Raw genomic sequence first — 25,177 nt, forward strand, 5'->3', positions numbered from 1 at the left:
TGGATGTTTGATGGTATTACAGGTATCGTCGCAGGATGGAAGCAGTTCCTAATAAGGCCGCCTTTTGCAATTGACTAATGGCGAATTTGTCAATGCCAATTGTGTTCAAGTCGTGCTCCAGTTGTTTTGGGACTGCACCCAAGGAGCCTATGACTCTTGGTACTACCCTTACTTTCTTTTCCCACAGTCTTTCTATTTCTATTTGTAGGTCTTTGTATTTTGTTATCTTCTCCAGTTCTTTCTCTTCTATTCTGCTGTCTCCAGGCACTGCCACGTCCACTATCCAGACTTTTTTGTCTTTCTTATCGACAATTGTTAAGTCTGGGGTGTTATGTTGCAGGTGCTTGTCTGTTTGAATTCTGAAGTCCCAGAGCAGTTTAATTTTATCATTTTCTATGACTTTCTCTATTTTATGATCCCACCAGTTTTTGCTTACAGGCAAATGATATTTTTTGCAGATCTTCCAATGCACCATTGTTGCTACTTTGTCATGCCGCTGCTGTAGTCAGTCTGTGCAATCTTCTTGCAACAGCTTACCAGGTGGTCCACTGTTTCTTCAGCTTCTTTGCATAGGCGGCACTTACTGTCTGTTGCTGTCTTCTCAATTTTGACTTTGTATGCATTTGTCCTTAAGGCTTGGTCTTGTGCAGCCAGAATTAATCCCTCTGTCTCTTTCTTCAATTTTCCTGCTCTTAGCCATTGCCAGGTTTTATTATTATCTGCTATTATTATTATTATTATTATTATTATTATTATTATTATTATTATTATTATTATTATTATTATTATTCTGTCTGACTGACTGTCTCTGTCCATTTAGTTAACTAAATAAACATTATCTATATTATCTTCCTTCCTTCCTTCTTTTTTTCTTTCATCTCTATCATCTATATTTTGTGTGACTGTCTGTCCATCCATCCATCCATCCATCCATCCATCCATCCATCCATCCTTATTAAATTTATTTGCTGCCTATCCCACCATGGGGCTACTCTAGGCCATAGAGTAGTATGGTATCCTCCATGTATCCTGTCCAGCTGCCTGGGAAATTCTGGGAGTTGACATTCACCCCTCCTCAGGCCACCAAGTGAGGATCCTGTTCAAGACCCATCAGTCATCACTGCTCTTTGTCACCCGTCAGTCCTACTATCCCACCTCAGTGCAAGCTATTCTTTCTGGCTGAGTGCCATCTTCAATCTCTGACAGACATTTTGCCCCAACAGGTTGATTGCTTTGATCAGAGAAATGATAATATCTAGGTTTATTCCTGACTGGAAACTCCTTATAGATTTTTGCCATGAAGCAGAAAAAAAATGATCCTCTGATTTATGGCTCTGAGGATTAGAAAAAAATAATAGAAAAAAGAGGGTTTTTTTTTTCTTGTAACCATAGAGGTCATATTCTATTTGTACTTAGAATTGCTGTAAAGAAAATCAGAAGCTGCTTCTATTTCTTTTCATTCTTTCTCTTTTGCGTGTAGTTTTCTTCCTTCTCTTCTTTATATTAGTTCTTGTGAGTATTTGTCTTACTTTTAAAATATTAAATAAATTATAAAATAACTAAAAAACTATATCTATCTATCTATCTATCTATCTGTCTGTCTGTCTGTCTGTCTGTCTGTCTGTCTGTCTGTCTATCTATCTATCTATCTATCAATCTATCTATCTATCATCTATCCGTAACGTCTGTCTGTCTGTCTGTCTATCTATCTATCTATCTATCTATCTATCTATCTATCTATCTATCTATCTATCTATCTATCTATCATCTCTCTGTATCTATCCCCTTTCTCTGTATCATCTATCATATCATTATCTATCTATCTATCATCTATCTATCATCTATCATCTCTCTGTATCTATTTATCTCCTTTCTCCGTATCATCTATCATATCATTGTCTGTCTGTCTGTCTGTCTGTCTGTCTATCTATCCTTAACTGTCCGTCTATCTATCTATCTATCTATCTATCTATCTATCTATCTATCTATCTATCTATCTCCTCTGTCTATCTATCTATCTATCTCCTCTATCTATCTCCTCTGTCTGTCTATCTATCTATCTATCTATCTATCTATCTATCTATCTATCTCCTCTGTCTGTCTGTCTGTCTGTCTATCTATCCTTAACTGTCCGTCTATCTATCTATCTATCTATCTATCTATCTATCTATCTATCTATCTATCTATCTATCTATCTATCTATCTCCTTTATCTATCTATCTATCTATCTATCTCCTCTGTCTATCTATCTATCTATCTATCTATCTATCTATCTATCTATCTCCTCTGTCTATCTATCTATCTATCTCCTCTATCTATCTCCTCTGTCTATCTATCTATCTATCTATCTATCTATCTATCTATCTATCTATCTCCTCTGTCTGTCTGTCTGTCTGTCTATCTATCCTTAACTGTCCGTCTATCTATCTATCTATCTATCTATCTATCTATCTATCTATCTATCTCCTTTATCTATCTATCTCCTCTATCTATCTCCTCTGTCTATCTATCTATCTATCTATCTATCTATCTATCTATCTATCTATCTATCTATCTATCTATCTATTCATCTATCTCCTCTATCTATCTCCTCTGTCTATCTATCTATCTATCTATCTATCTATCTATCTATCTATCTATCTATTCATCTATCTCCTTTATCTATCTATCTCCTCTGTCTGTCTGTCTTTCTGTCTGTCTATCTATCTATCCTTAACTGTCCGTCTATCTATCTATCTATCTATCTATCTATCTATCTATCTATCTATCTATCTATCTCCTTTATCTATCTATCTCCTCTATCTATCTCCTCTGTCTGTCTATCTATCTATCTATCTATCTATCATCTATCTATCTATCTATCTATCTATCTATCTATCTATCTATCTATCTATCTATTCATCTATCTCCTTTATCTATCTATCTCCTCTGTCTATCTGTCTATCTATCTATCTATCTATCTATCTATCTATCTATCTATCTATCCATCCATCTATCTATCACCCAGCTGGCTTCATGCTTAAGGCAGAACTAGAACTCACCATCTCCTGATTTCTAGCTATACGTGAGTACTAGTTTGGTGTAGTGGTTAAGACATCCGGCTAGAAACCAGGAGATGGTGAGTTCTAGTCCTGTCTTGGACATTAAAGCAGCTGGGTGACCTCCGGCCAGTCTCTCTCTGTCAGCCCTAAGAAGGAGGCAATGGCAAACCGTTTCTGATAAATCTCACCAAGAAAACAGCAGGGACTTTGTAGAAGAAGCTCCACCCCAACTGGGAGGCTCCACCCCCTCATCCAGTAGGTATCCCCTGTGAGAGCTCTGCGGATTCTCACGTGTGTGAATGCAGGTTAAGATCGCAGGGCAGGATATGATCCAGGAACGCTTCCAGGTGGGCAGTCATGAAGTGTGTGTGTGTGGGGAGGGGAATCAAGATTTGCCAAAAATGCATTTACCGTATTTTCCGGCATATAAGATGACCCCTGACTTTTGAGAAGATTTTCATGGTTTAGAACAGTGGTTCTCAACCTTTTTAATGCTGCGACCCCCAACCGGTCGTAAGTCGAGGACTACTCAACCGGTCGTAAGTCGAGGACTACTCCACTGGTGCAGCACCGTTTGCAGAATGGGGCTTTTGGCGGGCTCAGCAGGGCAGAGACAGCCTGGACAATTCCCATTGGCTTTTGAAAGCCAATAGAATTAGACTCTATTCAAGAGAGTCTATTCTATTGGCTTTCAAAAGCCAATAGAATAAAAGGGAGGAGCACAGCTAAGGAAAAGGGGGGAAAAATGGCGGACTGCGGTTTGGCGACCCCCGTGAAATGGTCGTTCGACCCCAAATGGGGTCCCGACCCACAGGTTGAGAACCACTGGTTTAGAAAGTCGTCTTCTACGCCAGAAAATACGGTACCCAGATTTCCACATTTTCTTAAGAAACGAGCAAAGTTTATCCTCCCAACTCCTGCAATTTATCTGAATACAGCTAGTCCTTGACTTACAACAATTTGTTTGGTGATCATTCAAAGTTGCAAAGGCACTGAAAAGGCGACTTATGACCGTTTTTCACACTTACGACCGTTGCAGCATCCCTGCAGTCACGTGATCAAAACTCAACTGCTTGGCAACTGACTTATAGTTATGACGATTGCAGCGTCCCAGGGTCACGTGATCATCTTTTGCGACCTTCTGACAAACAAAGTCAGGGGGGTGGGGGAGCCAGATTCACTTAACAACCATGTCACTATCTTAACAACTGCAACGATTCACTTAACAACTGTGGCAAGAAAGGTCGTAAAATGGGGCAAAACTCGCTTTACAAATGTTTCACTTAGCAACATAAATATTGGGCTCGATTGTGGTCATGTGTCAAGGACTACCTGTGTCTCTGGATTGCCTTGCTATGCATACCTGCTTGATATGGTAGGAATGCCTCCTTAGTAAAGATTCTTTCTTCACTTACTTGAAAATTTCTCATTTTGGTCACTTTTGGGGTTGACTCACACATCCTCTTGACTGGGGTTCCGATGTCTCCATTTGTAAACAGTTGCTTGTCTGATTTCATAAGGGTTTGATATTGACTTGCAATCCTTCGTTTAGTGACCATTTGAAGTTACAACAGCCCTGAAAAAAGTGACTTGTAACGGGTACTTGGCCACGGGCATGCATTCACAACATGGGGGCAGCATCCCAGTGTCACGTGACCACCATTTGCGGTCTTCCCAGCTGGCATCATCAACGGGGGAAGCTGGATTCACTTAATAACAGAACAACAGCGTTGGAAAGGACCTGGGAGGTCTTCTAGTCCAACCCCCTGCTCAAGCAGGAGACTGTGATTGGACTGTGTGATTTATTTAGCAAGTGCAGTGATTTGCTTAACCACAGAGGCAAAAATGGTCGTAAAATCGGGCATGACTCACTTGGCAACCACCTTGCTTAGCAATGGAAATTCTGGTCGTAAGTTGAGGACTAGCTGAACTTTGAAGCTGCTCTTTTGAATACATTGCATTCCGTGTGGAGATGCCCAGACATAGAACCTGAACTAATGAAGGAGAGCATTTGTAGCTCAAGGTTGAAATGAGGGAACCTGGGTGCTCTCTCAGCTTGGTGGTTTTCTTGCAGACGTTTCCTTACCAAACTAGCGAATATCATCAGTGCTAGAAGGAAGTGGGGTGTGCAGAGAGTAGTAGTAGTAGTAGTAGTAGTAGTAGTAGGAGGAGGAGGAGGAGGAGGAGGAGGAGAAAGTGGTAGTAGTGGTTGGCAACTGTAGGGCAGGGCTTTTCAACCAGTGGTACGGGTACCACCTGTGGTACGTTGGCAGATGGCAGGGGGTACGCGACCATCCTAGAAAAATGGTAGCAGGGGAGAGGAATGAGCAGAACCGGTGGCAGCACCGCACAAGCCTGAGCGAGAGACGGCTGGAGCTGCAGGACTATCAGGCCTCAGCGGAAGCGCCAGGATCAGCGCCAGGCTCCAGCTGGAGTTCAGCGCTGATCCTGGCGCTTCTGCTGAGCCCAGAAGAAGCGCCAATCAACTGGAATGTTGCAGCATCTCCAGGGCCTTGTGATTGACATTCAGATGCTTGGCAACTGATTCATATTTATGACGGTCACAGTGTCCCAGGGACTTGTGAAGTGACCAAAACCTGCTGCAACCACCCAGCAGACGGGGGGGAATAAAAACCATACACTCCCCCACCCCACCCCTTCTGCCAATCCTCAACAGAAATGCTCACAACAATGAAAACCTCGGACAGGAGGAAGAGCGCCGCTGGGCGGGCGGGCAGGCGTCTTGCTCGGCTGTGGCTTGGGGGGCACTTTTTTCAGTGCCATTGTAACTTCGAACAGTCACTAAGCCAACTGTTGTAAGTCGAGGACTACCTGTACTTCATCACTTTTTTTCCTTTTTTGGGGGGTCATTGAGTTTTTGACACCTTGCTAGGCGACTGGTGGTATTCGGATGTTGCCATATCCTAAAAGTGGTACAATAGGTGAAAAGTTTGAAAAGCTCTGATGTAGGGTCCTTAGTGCTAGTAGAGTCCTCCTCCTCCTCCTCCTCCTCCTCCTCCTCCTCCTCCTCCTCCCTTCATACCCACTTCCTTCTACACTGATGAAGTTACCTAGTTGGATAATGAAATATTTGCAAAAAACCCACCAAGCTTAGAAAGCACCAAGGACTCCACCGTTCTCCTCCTCCTCCTCTCCACAAATCCCCCTCGCTTCTAGCCCCAAGGATGTTCCCTAGTTGGGTCATGAAACATCTGCAGGAAATAACCAAGCTCAGAGAGCACCCAGGACCCTTGTAGACCTGGAACGCCAAGTTAGTTCCTGGTTTCTTCCAGCAACAGCAGCAACAGGAAGGACAACCCGGTTGTCTCGCTGCCCGAATGGCTCTGCCAGCCCTTCTCCTTGGCGACTCGGTTGCCGCACTCTTGGCACGCTCCATGCATGCCTGCTGCAGCTCCCTGCAAGGAACAGGTTTGGCAGGGAGAAGCCGAAGGAGGCGGCCGGGTGCCCAGCTGGCGGGGTGGGTGGGATTAAAACCTTGCAGAAAATGACCCCCAAGAAATCTGGTTCGTCTGGTTGGGCGTCTTCCTTTCTCATGTGCTTCTCCTCGGGGCTGAGTTTCAAGATGACATGACATTTGGGTGTTATGCTTTGCTCCGCTCGGGCTGGGTGGAAACAGCTGCAGGCAACGGGGACGGCCAGGGGAACTGGCTGCAAAGCGATTTCTTGGGGAAGGCTTCTCTCCCCCCCAAAATGTGGGGTGAAGATTTGGTGGGCTTTTGAAAAAGGCCCTTGTTGGGAGCTGTGTCAGAGGGGAGCGATGCCTCCTCCAGCTAAAGGATGAGGCTCAATAAAGGCAGGACTTCTCCTGGAGCCTCTTGTGAGGTGCTGCGTGTTCTGAGCGGCGCTGCGCTGGCCGTGGCAATTCTGGGATTTGAAGTCCCGTCTGTGTTAAAGATTATTTCCATACATCAATGTTTCTCCACTTCGGCTACTTGTGGAGTTTGTGGAGAGAAGGAGGGGGAGGGGGACTGTGAGGTCAGCGCTTGGTGAACTTGGTGGTTTTCTTGCAGACATTTCATGATCCAACTAGGGAACATCTTCAGTGCTATACAGAAAGGTATCCAAACGCTGCTCACTTTAGCACTGATAATGTTCCCTAGTTGGGCCATGAGATGTCTGGAAGAAATGACCAAGCTCAGAAAGCATCAAGGACACCACAGTTGTTCTTTCTTTCTTTCTTTCTTTCTTTCTTTCTTTCTTTCTTTCTTTCTTTCTTTCTTTCTTTCTTTCTTTCTTTCTTTCTTTCTTCTTCCTCCTTCCTCCTTCCTCCTTCCTCCTCCTTCTCTTCTTATAATAATAACAATAACAATAACAACAACAACAACAACAACAACAATAATAATAATAATAATAATAATAATAATAATAATAGTAAAGTTGGAAGGGACCTTGGAGGTCATCTAGTCCAACCCCCTGCTCGGGCAGGAAACCCTACACCATTTCGGACAAATGGCTGTCCAGTCTCTTCTTAAAAACTTCCAGTGTTGGAGCATTTACTGCTTCTGGAGGCAAGCTGTTCCACTGATTAATTGTTCTAACTGTCAGGAAGTTTCTCCTTAGTTCTAGATTGCTTCTCTCCTTGATCAGTTTCCACCGTTGCTTCTTGCCCTGCCTTCAGGTGCTTTGGAGAATAGCTTAATTCCCTCTTCTTTATGGCAGCCCCTGAGATACTGGAACACTGCTATCATGTCCCCCTTGTCCTTCTCTTCGTTAAACTTCTCCTCTTCTTCCTCCTCTTCCTCCTCCTCCTCCTCCTCCTCTTCTTCTTCTTCTTCTTCTTCTTCTTCTTCTTCTTCTTCTTCTTCTTCTTCTTCTTCTTCTTCTTCTTCTTCTTCTTCTTCTTCTTCTTCTTCTTCCACCTCCTCTTCCTCTTCTCCGCCTTTCTTCTTTCTTCTTTCTTCTCCTCAAGACCCCATACCATCCCAGCCAAATGGCTGTCCAGGCTCTTCTTAAAAACCTCCAGTGATGGAGCTCCCGCAACATCTGGAGGGAAGCTCTTCTACTGGTTAATTGTTCTCACTGTCAGGAAATTTCTCCTTAATTCCAGGTTGCTTCTCTCCTTGATTTGTTTCCATCCGTTGTTATTTTATTCTGCCTTCTGGGGCTTTGGAGAATAGGTTGACCCCCTTCTTCTTTGTGGCAGCCCCTGAGAAATTGGAAGACTGCTACCATGCTAGCTGTCTTGCAGTACTTGGGGGGCTTTTACAGAGAAGAGGGGAGTCCATCTATACTCCGAAGCACCTGAAGGCAAGACAAGAAGTAACAGGTGGAAGATTATCAAAGAGAGATCCAACATGGCAGGAAGGCGAATGTTCCTGAAAACAAAAGCTCTCCGACATTTAGCTTGTCATGCAATCCCAGCCTGTTGGCTTAGTTCATGATTCAAACTATTATGCAAGCCCAGGATTAATTCAGAAACCAAGTTAACCTGCAGGAGCCCGGCCTTTCAGGCTGCCTCCTCAAGCTTCTTCCTTACTGCAGCATTTGGCAGCAATTAACTTTAGTTCGGCGTGCCTGCACCAAAGGAGATTGCTTGCTGTTTTGTTTTTCTTAGCCAGGATTTATTGAATAGGCTGCAAAGGTTCAGTTTGCGCAATAGGCTAAGCCAAAACCAGTTTCAGCCATATCTGAAGGATGCAAAAATATCCTGATAAAAGAGAATACTTGCAGCTCAGGGTTGAAATGTGGATCCCTGGCGCGCGCTGAGCTTTGTGGTTTTCTTACAGATGTTTCATGACCCAACTAGGTAACATCATCAATACTAGAAGGGAGGGGGGTTTGCAGAGTGGAGGAGGAGAACTAGTTGGACTAGAAGACCTGCAAGATTCCTTCCAACTCTGTTATTCTATTATGTCACCCCTAATCCTTCTCTTCATTAGACTAAACATTCCCAGTTCCTGCAACGATTCATCCTATGTTTAGCCTACAGTCCACTAACCATCCTTGTTGCTCTTCTCTCCACTCTTTCTAGAGCAGTGGTTCTCAACCTTTTTAATGGCGCGACTCCCAACCGGTCGTAAGTCGGGGACTACTCAACCGGTCGTAAGTCGAGGACTACTCAACTGGTGCAGCACCGTTTGCAGAATGGGACTTTTGGCGGGCTCAGCAGGGCAGAGACAGCCTGGACAATTCCTATTGGCTTTTGAAAGCCAATAGAATTAGACTCTATTCAAGAGAGTCTATTCAATTGGCTTTCAAAAGCCAATAGAATAAAAGGGAGGAGCACAGCTAAGGAAAAGGGGGAAAAAATGGCGGACTGCGTTGTTTGGCGACCCCCGTGAAATGGTCGTTTGACCCCAACTGGGGTCCCGACCCACAGGTTGAGAACCACTGTTCTAGAGTCTTAACATCTTTTTTGTATTGTGGCGACCAAAACTGGATGCAGGATTCCAAGTGTGGTTTTACCAAGGCCTTATAAAGTGGTGCTAACACTTCACATGATCTTGATTCTATCTCTCTGATGATGCAGTCTTGAACTGTATTGGCTTTTTTGGCAGCTGCTGCACACGGCTGGCTCATATTTCAGTGATTGTCCAGATCTTTCTATAGCAGTGGTTCTCAACCTGTGGGTCGGGACCCCATTTGGGGTCGAATGACCATTTCACGGGGGTCGCCAAACAACACAGTCCGCCATTTTTTTCCCCTTTTCCTTAGCTGTGCTACTCCTTTTGATTCTATTGGCTTTTGAAAGCCAATAGAATAGACTCTCTTGAATAGAGTCTAATTCTATTGGCTTTCCAAAGCCAATAGGAATTGTCCAGGCTGTCTCTGCCCTGCTGAGCCCGCCAAAAGTCCCGTTCTGCAAACGGTGCTGCACCAGTTGAGTAGTCCTCGACTTACAACCGGTTGAGTAGTCCTCGACTTACGACTGATTGGGGGTCGCGGCATTAAAAAGGTTGAGAACCACTGTTCTATAGTTACTCCTGTTGAGCCAGGTGCCACCTCTTCTATTCCTGTGCATTTGGTCTTTCCTGCCGAGGTATAAGATCTGACTTTTCTCACCAATGAATTGCATTTTGTTGGATGGGGTTTCTTTGAGTTCCCAACAGGGGAAGCGGTATTTTGGCAATCCTGCTCCCAAACTTCTGAGAATTTTAAAGGCTGTAAAGCTGCACTGTGAAGTCGCTTGCCAAAAAACCTGGCGCCTGCAAGGCCAGGATTCCCTGCTGATGCACAGCTAACCTGCCTCTTTCGTCCTGGGGCTGGGCCTCTGGCTAATAAACAGGTGTTTTAATTGGAAAGAGATAGCTGGATGTTTGTTTTCAGGGCTCCCCTGAAGTCATTAGCATGTGATGTTTATTATGTGGGGTGCATTTTGGAGGGAATTTGCATATTGGAATAATCTGTGCCAAGGAGATGCTTCTTTGAAAAATGGGCACGGCGTGACCTAATTCCAGGTTTCATTTCTTGGGGTGCCTCTTTGAATGTCACCCAGGTAAATATTTTGGTTTCATTAATGCATTTTGGAAAGTGGAAGGGTTGCTGAATTGTTGAGATTTAATTGGCTTGCTTGCATGGTGGTTGTTGTTTTTTTTTCATTTTCTCGACTAACAATCTGAGGTTTACCTTTCCTAAGATTTTATTTCAATATATTTGCTTCCTTGGGGGGATCAAAACAGCAGCATCAGACTATTGATTATGAAGCTGAGCACCTCCACTGGTTCTGGGTTTGTTTGTTTGTTTGGTGCCATCCAAGATCATATCAAAGCTCTGATTTTCCCAGTACAGGCAGTCCTCAACTTATGACCACAATGGAACTGAAATTTCCATTGCTAAGTGAGACAGTTGCTAAGTGAATTTTGCGCCATTTTACAATCTTTCTTGCCATGTTAAGTGAATCATTGCAGTTGTTAAATTAGTCACAGGGTGAATAGAATAATAGAATAGAATAGAATAGAATAGAATAGAATAGAATAGAATAGAATAGAATAGAATAGAATAGAATAGAATGGAATGGAATGGAATAGAATAGAATGAATAGAATAGAATAGAATAGAATAGAATAGAATAGAATAGAATAGAATAGAATAATGGAATGAAGAATAGAATAGAATAGAATAGAATAGAATAGAATAGAAAGAAAGAATAGAATAGAATAGAATAGAATAGAATAGAATAGAATAGAATAGAATAGAATAGAATAGAATAGAATAGAATAATGGAATGAAGAATAGAATAGAATAGAATAGAATAGAATAGAATAGAATAGAAAATATAGAATAGAATAGAATAGAATAGAATAGAATAGAATAGAATAGAATAGAATAGAATAGAAAATATGGAATGGAATGGAATAATAACTTTATTGCTACTTTGAATGTACACTGATCAGCATACATTAAAATGAAATTTTGTTGCATTCAGCTCTCAAAGGGTCATCACCTCTGATATACACTACATAAATATGATGAAAATAAATGAATGAATACAGAATTATGCACATACCCACATATATTCTATGACACAGGGAAACAACACAGTCTATTTCGGGTTATGTATAGATGTGCATGGCAAGAAAAATGAATCCTGCGAGTTTCCCAGATGGAGGGCCAAGGGAACAAAGCTATTACAGAATCGGGTAGCCCTGCTAGAGCAGGGGTGTCAAACTCAATTTCACTGAGGGCCGCATCAGCATTGCGATTGTCCTCGAGGGGGCGGGGCTGGGTAGGTATGGCCAGGGTGGGTGCGGACTACTGGGTGGGCATGGCTGGAGTGGGTGTGGCCTACTGGGTGGCCAGCTCTACATCGTTCGCATCAAGGGTGCCCATGGGGGTCTGGGGAGAAGTGGGACAGATCTGAGGGTCTCTGCAGAAGGGGGTGGGACCAGGGCAAGTGCCAAGACATGGAGGATCCATGTTCATCTCAGGCCATGTGGGAGGGCTGGATGGTGGTGCAGGCTGCCGGGAGCCCTGGACAGCAGAGGTCAAACACCCAGCCTGGCCCTTGAGCACCCGTGGCACCAAGCCCAGCCCCACTTCCCCAAGGGGGCGCCCAGCTGCACTTACCTCCTCCTCAAGGCTGCTGCTGCTGTGCTTGCTCTCCTTAGCCAGGTTGCTCATGATGGGTACGAGGGCAAAGTCAGAGGGAGGCTCATTCCCTCGCCATGGGAGGAGACCCGGCTTTGTATCCAAAGCTTCCTTAGCAATAGGATGGGAGGCCCCCAGGATAGGCCAGGAGGAGGGGGCAAGGGGATGGTGAAAGGGCAGCAGGGCAGGACTTCCCTCAGACCCTCTCCCTTCCTTCCTTCCTTCCTAAGTACAGAGTGGTGGGAAAATATTTGCGATGAGGGGGGGAGAAAAACAGGCAAGAAACGCAGCTGGGGAGGTGTCGCCCTTCGTGAGGAATGAAGAAATGCACCATCGCCTGCAAGTGGCCAGCACATGGCCCTCACCTACTTCACATATCTGGCTTGGTGGGCTCTGGGGGAGGGGATGCCATGAGCAACGTGAGAGTCGACGTTACCTGCGCAATACCGTCCAGCCCCCATCTTGCCTGCTTTCGGCTGGCAGCGAGGCGCTCTCCTCACAGTGCTGAGAGGCTGAGACAGGCAGCGCGAATCCGAAAAGAAGCGCGATGCCCCCCAGCCCCCAGCCTGCCCGGTTTCGGCAGCGTCAAGAGGCTGAGCTGGGCAGTATGAAGCTCGCCAGCTTTCACCTGGTGAAATTGGGCAGGCTGGGGGCTGAGCAGCGGCATGCTTCTTTTTGAATTTGCACCGCCTGGCTCAGCCTCTCGGCGCTGGGAGGAGAGTGCCCCGCTGTCTGCCGAAATCGGGCAGGCTGGGGGCTGAGCGGCGGCGCGCTTCTTTTGGGATTCGCTCTGCCTGGCTCAGCCTCTCGGCGCTGAGGACAGTGCCCCACTGCCTGCTGAAAACCCTCCCCCAGAGCCCATCAAGCCAGATATGTGAAGTAGGCGAGGACCATTTGCTGGCCACTTCCAGGCGATGGCGCTTTTCTTCATTCCTCACAAAGGGTGACCCCTCCCCAGCATGCACCCAGGGGGAAAAGCCAAGGCAGCGGGGGCCATTCCATCACTGTTTCCAGGATGGCTTTGCGGACCACATGAAACCACGTCACGGGCCGCTTCCGGCCCCCGAGCCTTGTGTTTGACATGTCTGTTCTAGACCAGTGATGGCGAGCCTTTTAGAGACCGAGTGCCCAAACTGCAACCCAAAACCCACTTACGTATCGTCGGGCGCCGGGTGGGTGTGGCCCATTGGGTGGGTGTGGCCCATTGGGTGGGTGTGGCCCATTGGGAGGGTTGGCTCATTGGGTGGGCATGACTGCTGTAGTAATGTCAGACTGGGTGGGACTAAAAAGTTCAATCAATCAATTCCACTGCGAGATCTTTTTTTTCCCCGCGAGAAGTTGAAATTAACTGATTGAACCTTTTTTTTTTTTGCACATGGCGGCGGAGGCCTAAAGCGAAAAGGTTTTATAAAACCCAGCTGAAGGCCTAGGACTGGGGTGACAGCGCTTGTGCCCACAGAGAGGGCACTGTGTGCCACCTGTGGCACGCGTGCCATAGGTTCGCCACCACGGCCCTAGATCATTCCAGACAAATGGCTCTTCTTAAAAACCTCCAGTGAGTTATCCATTCAATAAATCATCAACATACGACTGGTCGCTTAGCGATTGTTCATAGTTACGACAGATCTATCCTGGGTTATTTAAGACCTAGATTTGGAGTCCCAATGGTTGGGGTCTCCCATAGCTAGGTGTCCAGACTTCATGTGCATGGCAAGATGGATGCACTGACTGTATTTTATGATGGTTTGATTCACTTAATGACTGTGGTGTTTGCTATACGACCATGATGTTTGCTTAGTGACCACTACAAAAAAGGTCATAAAATTGGGTCAGTCACTTGACCAACATGTTTTATGACTGTCACAGCTTGCAACCATGATGGGCAGGCTCCATTATGGTCATAAATCAAGGACTATCTGTATACACATATATATTCAGATTTCAGTGAGGAGAGAAATGGCATTTAAAGGTGTTACTTAAAAAGAGGCTTGCAAAAGGTAAATATAATTTTGAATAAAAGCACTATGAGAAGAAAATGTAAGTATAATTTTTAACAAATTTACTATTCAAGAAAAAGAAAATGAATAAAATAATAAAGAAAAATAGAGATTAGAATAACTTAAAGAGACTAACATAAAAATGACAGTCCTCCCTTTCTCTAGGAAAGCTTCAATAGACCAATTTTTTCCCAACCACCAAGGGCTCTGGTCAAAAAAGTCAAAATGGCCCCCACAACAGTGCTCTGCCCCATTTCACCCATTTGCATAAATGGGTGGAGCCTTGATCATGCCACCATTGTGATTTTCTTGGCCACACCTACCGATACCACTGCAACAATTCTGATTGGTCTTCCTGTGTTTTGTGACACAGGGCATTATGGGAACCGTGATCTGATGTTTGTTTTTTTTTGTCCAGTGGGCCATGTGAATTCTGGTTCAAGACAGAATTATTATGGTTTATTCATCATGGCTTGTGATTTGAGGTCAAGAGGATCCTGCAGGGCCGTACGAGTGTGTCAACCCTGGGGGGGTGGAGAACTCTCAGAATTGTACACTAAGCCAAGCGTGCCTGGAAACGCTGTAACTCAATTTCCCATGTTCGTGCACATGCTTTGGTCTCCTCCCAGAGATGGCTGGGTAGGCAAGGCATCCTTAAAACTGGTCAGACTTGCTAAGGGGAGTTTCGGACTTTTTTCCCCAAAATAACAACCTTTTTTTTAAAAAAAAATAAAAATATTTTTTTGCAAATGTTATTTTAAAGACCAAGAAGTCAAGCGTAGATCTGCTTGGTCTCTTTCCAATCTGTTCTGCATCAGTTTGCAACTTTTTTTTAAAAGGAGAAACTTGGATTCAGTTTGGTGCATGTTTTTTGTCTCCCCCCCCCCATGTTCAATGCACGTTTCTATAATACTCACAATTTATTGCATTTTCTGTGGGAAATCATCAGCTGAGGGAAGTGTGGGTATCAACGCTGAAAATGATTCGTGAAAATGTCCAAGGATCACAAATTTGGCCTTTGCATTAAAATGCAATCCTTTCCTCCAATTGTTCCCTGAAGAAGTACAGTTTGCAAAGAGAAACAAGATCTTTTTTAACAACCATTTTTAAATCACTTTTTAGAACCAAATATAATAAAAACCAACCAAGACGCTGCTTTGAAACTTCTTTAGCTTGGTTTTATGAGCAAAGAAGTCTGTGAAATCAATTACTTGGGTTCATAAGATAATGTATATTTTTGGAATTCAAAATTAAAACGACATCTTACACTTCTAACTCAGAAGCATTTCCAGGGATTTTAGATGGAAATTCTCTATGGAGTCAGTAAAGGTAAAAAGTGGTTAGAATTGAACTGCTTTTTAATAACAATTAGTTGAATAAATTATTGTAATAGTGGTGGAATTTACCTGACATGGCAAACTAAACAAGCTGTATCCCTTATGTGTGGCATATAATAAAATTAATGCTATCCGTAAACTCAGTTCTTGTTTTACTGAAAAATTTGAGGTTCTGTTCTGGAGTTTCCTGGTTTAAAGAAATCATGATCTATAAAAGGCCATACTTTGATTGCGGATTAAGCTCTGAAGGCAGTGTTTTTCAACCTTGACAAATCTAAGATGTGTGGACTTCAACTCCCAGAATTCCTCATCCAGCAAGCTTTAAGATGGGTGGACTTCAGGGATTCTCAATTTTGACAATTATAAAAGTTGTGGACTTCAATTTCCGTAATTTTATAGACAACATGTTTAAGAGGTATGGGCTTTAGTGTTTCTCAGCCTTGATCTGTTAAGACATGTGGACTTTAACTCCCAGAATTCCCCAACCATACTGTTGGCTCTGGAATTCTGGGAGTTAAAGTCCACCCCTCTTAAAGTTGCTAAACTCAGAAACACTGTTCTGGAGAGTCCCAGTTTGAACAGGGGGCTGGACTAAAAGACCTCCAATGTCCCTTCCAGCTCTTTTATTCTATTATTCTGCCATGTTCAGAAAAAGCTCAGGGCTCAAAGCTGATGGGGTTGGACTTTAGAGGTTAACACTGAGTAGCCACTTCAAAATTATGCAATACTGATTTGAGATTGCAGAGCCGTTACACGTGGATTGTTTGTTTATTTGTTGTTTTACTATATTGCTAGCTGCTGAGGTTTGGTTTTGTCTGGTGATAAATACACATATAAGTAAATAAATACTGCTCGTCCAGTGTTGTGACTGTGTTAGCAGTGTGTAAACATGTATCTTTTTTACATCAAAACCAAGATTTAAATTCATATCCAGGGAGTGGTGGAAAGATTGAAGCCAAGAAGAGATCCCCTAAGCTAGCTGCTAAAGGACTACTGAGTCCTGGGGATTAATATTATTTTACAAGCTACCCACATAATGGTTTTTGGGGGCTGAGTCAGACGCTTTCTGTTTGTGAAACTTATTAACTTAAAAGAAAGATTTGAGGTATGCGTCAATGATTCTGCATCGTTTTTTAGAAATCATTTGGACGGGAAACTCATCTATTCAGACTCCTGAAAGCCAGAAATTGTTGATCTTTGAATCACAGTTGCTGGATGTTTTCAAGAAAAGATTGGACAGCCATCAGTCTGGGATGGTACTATAAAGTACAGGCCGGCAACCTGCGGCTCTGGAGCCGCATATGGCTCTTTGAGCCTTCCCCTGTGGCTCCCAGCCTCCTCTGCCATTTGCAGAGAGGGACAGAGAGAGGCACTTGCGCTTCCCTTCTCTCTCTCTCTCTCCCTCTCTCCCTCTCTCTCTCTCTCTCTGTCTCTGTGTGTAAAAAAGAGTGCACTCACAGTGTTCTTACTGGGTGGGGCTCCTCCCTTTGCTGCGTCTCTGCAGGAAACAAGAAATAGGAAGGGCAGGAGAGAGCTAGCTAGCCTAGCTATGCTTACTCAGGAATTCTTGGAGTTGAAGTCCACGAGTCATAAAAGAGCCAAGGTTGCCTACCCCTGAGCTTGTTGGAGAACAGGAGCATTGCTCCTAGAAGCACGAAGCCAAAAACACCAGCCTGAAGATGACGAATGGGACTTCGTCGAAACGTCGCCAAGACACTTCCAATTTTACGCGGGAGAAAACCCGAATAACCAAAGACCTACATATAAAACCTCAGAAAACATATATAGATTTTCACAGGTATAGGTATGCAGGTCTTGGTGTATTCAGGTCTTTTCCCGAATACACCAAGTATCTTGAGAGTATTGAGAGTATCTTGGCAACGTTTCGACGAGGTCCCACTTATCATCTTCAGGCTGGGGTCTTTGGCTTCGTGCTTGTGTGAACACTTTGTATTAAATAGTATTAAAAATACAAATCCCGGGTATATACATAATGTGAAGCAAAATAAAGTGATCACCAGGATAAAATCATAAACATAAATGTTTAATATACAAAATCAAGCTTTCGTCGGCCACACTACCAACATCGTCAGGATATAAAATCCTGGATCCGGGAGTCCATTTTTATGTGGCTGGCTGCCTCTGCAGTTTGACCCTGGATCAGGTCATAGGTCCGCTCATTAGCATCGGCTGTGTAGTTCTTAAAGGGGCCGTTTCTAAAGTTGTCCTCTCCTCTCCAATTTCTGTTGTTTTCTTTGTGCGTGTGTGAGTGCCTGGAGATCCGCTGTTCATCCACTCCCAGTCGTCCCTCCCCACCCCCTCATTCATCTTAATTTGCCTCTGTGTTGCTGTGCTATCCAGCGTGTGGGCTTCAACCTCTGTTCTTCTGTTTGCCAAACCTGTTGCTTTCCTTGCCTGTGTGTAAACTCCTGGGGGTTGGTCCTCTCGTTGTTCCTGTTTCTTGTCGCCCCCTCTCTCTCTCACTGATAGGTGAGCTCTTGTGTGTGTTAATGGGTTGCTAACCGGGCGTGTCTTTGGAATGGCTCCGCTACTTGTTGCCTCATTGCCCCCTCGGTACATATATGGGAGCGCAGAAGATACCCATCCCGTTTGTGCTCGCTATTACTCGCCTGTTCTCTCGTTGGTCGGGGCCGTAATTCTATTGCCGAATCATTCACAAGGCACACCTCTGGTGCATTCCCCCCATTCTTAAGTTCTATTGCCTCTCCCCTGCATATATATGTTTTCTGTAGGTCTTTGGTTATTTGGGTTTTCTCCCACGTAAAATTGGAAGTGTCTTGGCCACGTTTCGACGAAGTCTCATTCGTTATCTTCAGGCTGGTGCTTTCGGCTTCGTGCTTCTAGGAGCAAAGAAGCCGAAAGAAGCACGAAGCCGAAAGCACCAGCCTGAAGATGACGAATGAGACTTCGTCGAAATGTCGCCAAGACACTTCCAATTTTACGTGGGAGAAAACCCAAATAACCAAAGACCTACATACAAACACCCGCGAAAACCTCAGAAAACATATAGGTAAAAAAGGATATATGCAGTGTTATCTTCATTTTAGATGTCAAAAGGGTTTTGTGGCTCCCAGTGTTTTGTTTTTGGTGGGAAACAGGTCCAAGTGCTCTTTGTGTTTTGGGTTGCCTACCCCTGGTATAGGTTCTCCTGCTTGAGTGGGGGGCTGGACTAGAAGACCTCCAAGGTCCCTTCCAGCTCCTATTCTGTCCTGTTCTGTTCTATTCTAAATTTATATGGTGTAAATCTATTAAATAAATCAATAAATATGATTGACTGCATCAGTGGCAATAAGCAACTGGACACACAGATAGTCCTCAATTTAAAAAACAATTGGAACTGGGAATACCTGTTGCTAAGCCGTATGGTCGATAAGTGAATCATGTCCAATTTTCTGAAGTTTTTTGCTGCAGTTGTTAAATGAATCGTGTGATTGTTTAATGAATCTAGCTCCCCCCCCCCAATTGACTTTGCTGGTTGAAAGCCAGCTGAGAAGATCAGCAATGATTGTGTGGCTGCAGGACGCTGCCACCGTCACAAATACAAGCCAGTTACTAAGCGTCCGAATTTTGATCCTGTGACCATGTGGAAGCTGCAGTGGTCATAAGAGGAGGGACCCGTTGTTAGTCACTTTTTTCAACACAGGTAATTTACGACCATTTAGAGCCCAAAATTTATATTGCTAGGCAAAAAAGTTCTTAAGTTTTGAGTTTTGCCCCATTTTACAACCTTTCTTGCCTCAGTTGTTAAGTGAATCACGGTAGTTAAGTTAGTAACACGGTTATTAGTGAATCTGGCTTCCCCACTGCCAGTCAGAAGGTGGCAATAGGTGGTCTCAGGACCCCTGGACTCTGCAGCCGTCATAAATACGAACCAGTTGCCAAGCGTCTGAATTTTCATCACGTAACCGTGGGGGATGCGGCAATGGTTGGGTGAAAAATGGTCATGTCCCTTTTTCAGTGCTGTAACTTTGAATGGTCACTAAGTGAATTATTGTAAGTTGAGGACTAGCTCTATGTAGGGCAACACGAGAGAGAGAGAGAGAGAGAGAGAGAGAAGGAAGGAGGAAGAGGAGGAAGAGGAAAAGAGGAGGAGGAAGAAAGAAGAAGCAGAAAGAAAAAAAGAAGAAGAAAAAGAAGAAGAAGAAGCAGAAAAGAAGAAGAGGAGGAGGAGGAAGAAGAAGAAGAAGAAGAGGAGGAGGAGGAGGAAGAAGAAGAAGAAGAAGAAGAAGAAGAAGAAGAAGAAGAAGAAGAAGAAGAAGAAGAAGAAGAAGAAGAAGAAGGGAAGAAGAAAAGGAGGAGGAGGAGGAAGAAGAAGAAAAGAAGAAAAAGAAGAAGCAGAAGCAGAAAGAAGAAGGAGGAGGAGGAGGAGGAGAAGCAGCAGCAGAAGAAGAAGAAGAAGAAAAAGAAGAAAAAGGAAGAAGAAAAGAAAGAAGAAGAATTTTAATCTTGGTATGAGGAAGTTGTTCAGTAACCAGACTCCGGGTGTTTACCATTGACTTTGTAAGAGAAAGCTTGTGTTTCCTGGCCTGGATCTCGTGGCCGGGTGCCTGTTTGCCAGGTGTGAATGAAAGGCCTGGGTCAGGCTGGGGGCCCGCAGATGGGCCGAGAAGAAAGTCAGGCCCTCCTCTGATGTGGATGGGGGGGGGGGGCACAGCGGCACTGAGAGGCGTGTCTTTCTTCTCTTGTTGTGTTGTTGTCTTCCACAAGGAGTGGTGATTCCCAAGCAAAGGAGCACATACCAGATCAATGATGTGGTCCCTGGAGAGGAAATGGTCTGAAATGGGAAGGCAGGCTCTCGCACCCATAACTCAGTGACAGTAACACAGTAGCAGAGCTGGAAGGGACCTTGGAGGTCTTCTAGTCCAACCCTCTGCTCAAGGCAGAAGACCCTATAGCAGGGCTCTCCAACCTTGGCAACTTTAAGGCTTGTAGACTTCAACTCCCAGAATTCCCCAGCCAGCTTTGCTGGGATCATGAATGCCTGACCCATTCCCAAAGTAGATTCCACAACAATGTACAGGTAGTCCTTGTTTAGTGACCATTCAAAGTTTCAACAGGGTTGAAAAAGTGAGTTAGGATCGGTTTTCACACTGACAACCGTTGGCAGCATCCCCGCGGTCACGCGATCAAAATTTGGGTGCTCATCAACTGACTCATACTTATGACGGTTGCAGGGGTCACGTGATCCCCTTTTACAACCTTCTGAACCAGCAAAGTCAATGGGAAAGCCAGATTGACTTAACAACCATTTTACTAACTTAACCGCAGTGATTCACTTAACAACTGGGACAAGAAAAGTCTTAAAAGGGGGCAAAATTGCAAGGTTGTTAGTAGGGCAATGTTGGAAGAAGGAATCTTTGCCTACTTTGCAAGAGTGGTTTCTTAAAGTTTCTTATTTGGCGGAAATGGCAAAGATTTCGGCTTTCTTGAAAGATCAATCGCAAGAGAAGTATTTTCTGGTATGGAAAAAATGGATAGACTTTATACAATATAAGTTGGATATAAAAAAATATTATTTAGTTTTTTAATAATTTATACTTAAAATTTAAGACACTTTATAGACTTTTTTAAAAAATTTTTTTCATTTTTCTTGTTTTTCTTTCTTCCTTCCTTTTTGTATTTTCTTTTTATATATTATTGTTAACTATTTTATAACTTGTTTAATTAATGTATTTAGATTTGCTCATGGTTTATATGTGTTTTAAGATTTTTTGAAAATTTTTTAACTAAGCCTGTATTCAGCTCTGGGAAGGTCAGGGGAGGGTATGGGAGGGTTGGGGGGGGGGGTTGGGGAAGGGAATTATTTTGTAAAACTTAAAAATTTTCAATTAAAAAAAAGGGGGGGCCAAAATTCACTGAACAAATGTTTCACTTAGCAACGGAAACATGGGGCTCAGTTGTGGACATAAGCCGAAGACTACCTGAAAGGGGGAAAAAAAAAAGCAGGGGGAAAATAGAGGAGGACCAGAAGCCCACCGGAGACGTTGTCACCCTCTTATCGGGTATGAGAAAGTGCGGAGTTTGAAGGACGGGCCTTTGCGTTTAAAAAACAAAAGGGAGAAATCTGCTTATCCAGGCAGCTGGCAGAAGGTGCGATTTTGCAAGGTGTGTGTGACAGAACACTCCTCCTGCGGAGGAAACCATGGCAGGCAAGCAGGGAGGGAGGGGCAGGATCCGCACAAGCCGGGGCAAAGCTTTGGCATCCGTGCAGGCAGGTTGAGCCGGACTCCCGGGCCCGTCCACTTTCCTGGGCGCGCAACTTGCAGCTGATTTGAGTAGCTTCTCTGAGGTGAAGATGCGGCTCGGAGGAGAAGGCGATACGGAAGGCATTTTCATTCATACCTTGCGGAAGGGTTTGGACTAGAGTCAGTGGTTCTTAACCTTTTTGAACGAATCGCCCCCTTGAGCCAATGAGGAAGTTGTCATCGCCCCCCCCCCCCAACACAACCTCTCAATCACAACATAGGAAAGAATTCTTCAATTTATGCAAACCCTTTTTTTTTTGGTTTTCTTTAAAATTGTCATCAGGACATATCGATGCAAATAATTGATTTCCAGTCTTTTCCCCCATAGCTCAACGGTGTGAAAAATTTGGGTGCCACCCGTCACTTTATTCCCAAACTTCGTGATACGTGTATTTCATGATTATCTTATTTGTTCAAGACGCTTAAATGTAAGGACCACTGAAAACGAAATTCAATGGCAAGAAAGTGAAATGCCCGAAAAGAAAAACAGTAACATTTAATGACTGAATTACAAGTGAAATTTAAGATGCAAAAAGAAATATAAAAAGGGCATAAGAACAAACCGCGATGCAGGAACTAAGAATTTCAAGACGAAAACTCTGAAACTAAATTAAGTTTCGAGGAAACTATATATAGTCACGCACACTGTAAAAAGGATTAAAAAGACACAAAGAAAATATAATATCGAACTGGAGTGCACGCTAAAAAAGTACAATACAAAATGTTTTACAGAGCCACTCAGCATGCGATGTTTCGAAAGAAGCGCTCCCCCCTCCATCAGATATACAGCGCTTCACTGTATGAAAAAGTCTCAAAAGTGCCCCCAAAACCTCTTGCTCCATCGCCCCCATATCGCCCCCTTTTCGTTCCTTTGCCCCCCTGAAAAATGAAATCGCCCCCTGGGGGGGCAATATCGCCCAGGTTAAGAACCATTGGACTAGAGGATCTCCAAGGTTGATTCTATGATTCTATGATCTTGGGCAGGGGGTCGAATTAGAAGACCCCCACGGTGTGGTCAGGACGGACTGGCCCTTGGGACTCCAGTTCACTTTTCTTGAATTTGTCAAGTTGATTGCAGGAACTTAAAAGAGTTGTATGTTTTTTTTAAAAAAAACCTTCAGTTGTCTTAGTACACATTTCTCCAAAGAAACAAACAGAAACCCTTATTTGTAATTTTGCCCAACACGCACACGTTTTCCCAAGCAATTCTTCCACATGTACACAGTTTTTTCGCTTTGTGAACCTAAGCATTTTTCTGTAGACTTTTTGCTAACGGGGCTGTTGTTTTAAACACAGGGGAACTTGCATTGCACAATCCCAAAATCATACCTTCTCTTTTTCTCACGGGATTGAACTTGGGAGCCCCCCCCCACTCCCTTGATGCCCTTCCTTTCTGTCGTCTCCCCAGGTCTGCTGGCCCGAGTGCTGGAGTCCCGGAGCAGCGTGACAGCGGTGTTTGGCAAAGACGTGGTGCTCCCCTGCAGCTACCAGGCCACGCCGGGCGAGACGGTGCTGCAGGTCACCTGGCTGAAACGAGGGGAGGGCGGGCAGAGTGTGGAGCTAGCCATCCTGAATTCGGAGCATGGGGTCCACATCCAGGAGGCCTATGCGGGCCGGGTGCTGCGCCAGGGGCAGGGCTCCTTGGTCAACGGCTCCGTCCTGCTGAAGAACGCGGTGCAGGCCGACGAGGGCAGCTACGAGTGCCACCTCATCACCTTCCCCCGGGGCAACTTCGAGTCCCATTTGGCTCTCAAGGTCCTAGGTAAGCACACCTGAGGAGGTGCAGCTCCAGGCCTCACTGAGATGTAGTGTTGATCGTCCTCAAATAACAATACAGGCGGGCCGCGACTTACAACAGCTCCTTTAGTGACTGTTCCAAGTTACAACATCACTGAAAAAATGGACTTATGACTGTTTTTCACACTTGATTCTTGCAGCATTCCCCTAGTCACATGATCAAAATTCAGACGCTTGGCCACTGACTCGTATTTATGACGGTTGCAGGGTCCCGTGACCCCCTTTTTTGCAACCTTCTGACAAGCAAAGTCAATGGCGACGCAGGATTCACTTAACCACCCTGTTACTAAAGTGGTTCGCTTAACAACTGTGGCAACTGTCGTTAAATGGGACAAAACTCACTTAACAACTGTTTTATTAGCAACAGAAATTTGGGGCTCAGTTGGGGTCATAAGTTGAGGATCACCTGTAGTTCATTTAGAGATTGTTTGAAGTTAACAACAGCACTGAAAAAAGTGACTTGACTGTTCTTCAGTCCTGCATATGCACAGGCAGCCCTCAACTTAACAACTGTTCATTTAACGACCATTTGAAATTGCCATGGCACTGAAAAAAGTGATGTATGATCGTTTTTCACACTCATGACTGTTGCGGCAACCTCCTCGGGGTATTTGTAACCCCATTCTGAAGTTCACTGGAAGATGACCTCCTGGTCAGGTGATCACATTTTTGATGCTCAGCAACTGGCCCGCATTTATGACTGTTTGCAGCTGTTTAGGGAGGCTACAATGGCCGTAAGTGTGAAAAACGGTCAGAAGTCACTTTTTTCAATACTGTTGTAACTTCGAACGGTCATTAAATGAGCTACAGGTCACCCTCCACTTACGGCCAGGACTGAGCCTAAAATTTCTGTTGCTAATAAAACAGCTGTTAAGTGCCCCATTTTATGACCTTCCTTGGTACCGTTGTTAAGTGAATCCCTGCAGTTGTTAAGTTAGTAACAGGGTTGTTAAGCGAATCCAACTTCCCCTTTGACTTCGCTGGTCAGAAGGTCACAAAAGGGGATCCCGTGACACCCCCTCTCCCCGGGACACTGCGACCGTCGCAAATATGAGTCACCTGCCAAGTGTCTGAATTCGGATCACGCGACCCTGGGGAGGCTGCATCGCTCATGTGAAAAATGGTCATGAGTCCCTTTTTTCAGCGCTGTTGTAATTTCAAACGGTCATTAAACGAACTTTTGTAAGTCAGGGACTACCTGTACGTATGCAGGACTGAGTTGGCCCTCGGGTGGCCGAGCTGGGAGGGCCACTGGCCAGGGGAGGGAGGCCAGGGAAGGCGGCTGCACGCCGGGCTTCTCCTGCTGGGATGGGTAGCTCCTTGCACGGACCTAGAGGAGCTAGCCCTGCCGCTCCCACTTGACTCCCTTGTGCCCCAAAGGAGGGGACACCGTCCTGCTAGCTCCGGATGGGCCCCTGAGCCCCTCCCAGACCTGCCTTTAATTATAGCTCTAAAAGTGTGTAGGATTTTAGGGCAATTAGGATCTGCGCTTGCCTCCAGGATGGCTGAGAGACGCTAAGTTTTAACGGGATTTTGAAATTGGGCAGGTGAAACTGGACAGGCCTTGGTTGTCCGAAGCGGGTCTCTTCGCACCCCAACCAACTCCCGGAGAGCAGAAACTGTATTTCAGAATGGAGAAATGGGGGTATCTTTTTTGTTTAGCTGCGTTGTTTGGCGACCCCCGTGAAATGG

At 44.6% G+C, this 25,177-nt stretch overlaps 1 protein-coding gene across 2 annotated transcripts in view; it reads left to right on the plus strand.

Annotated features, from left to right (window-relative positions):
* The window catches only part of NECTIN4 (nectin cell adhesion molecule 4), an 87,374-nt gene that overhangs the window by 42,427 nt on the left and 19,770 nt on the right, over positions 1-25,177 (plus strand). For both annotated transcript variants that reach the window (XM_039358458.1, XM_039358459.1), the window contains exon 2: positions 23,097-23,450. In XM_039358458.1, the coding sequence (XP_039214392.1) occupies positions 23,097-23,450 (354 nt within the window). The remainder of the gene's footprint in view (positions 1-23,096; positions 23,451-25,177) is intronic.

Source organism: Crotalus tigris, unplaced genomic scaffold (assembly GCF_016545835.1).
Source record: "Crotalus tigris isolate CLP2741 ecotype Arizona unplaced genomic scaffold, ASM1654583v1 scf7180000019021.11574027:1482141, whole genome shotgun sequence".
Taxonomy (NCBI): Eukaryota; Metazoa; Chordata; class Lepidosauria; order Squamata; family Viperidae; genus Crotalus; species Crotalus tigris.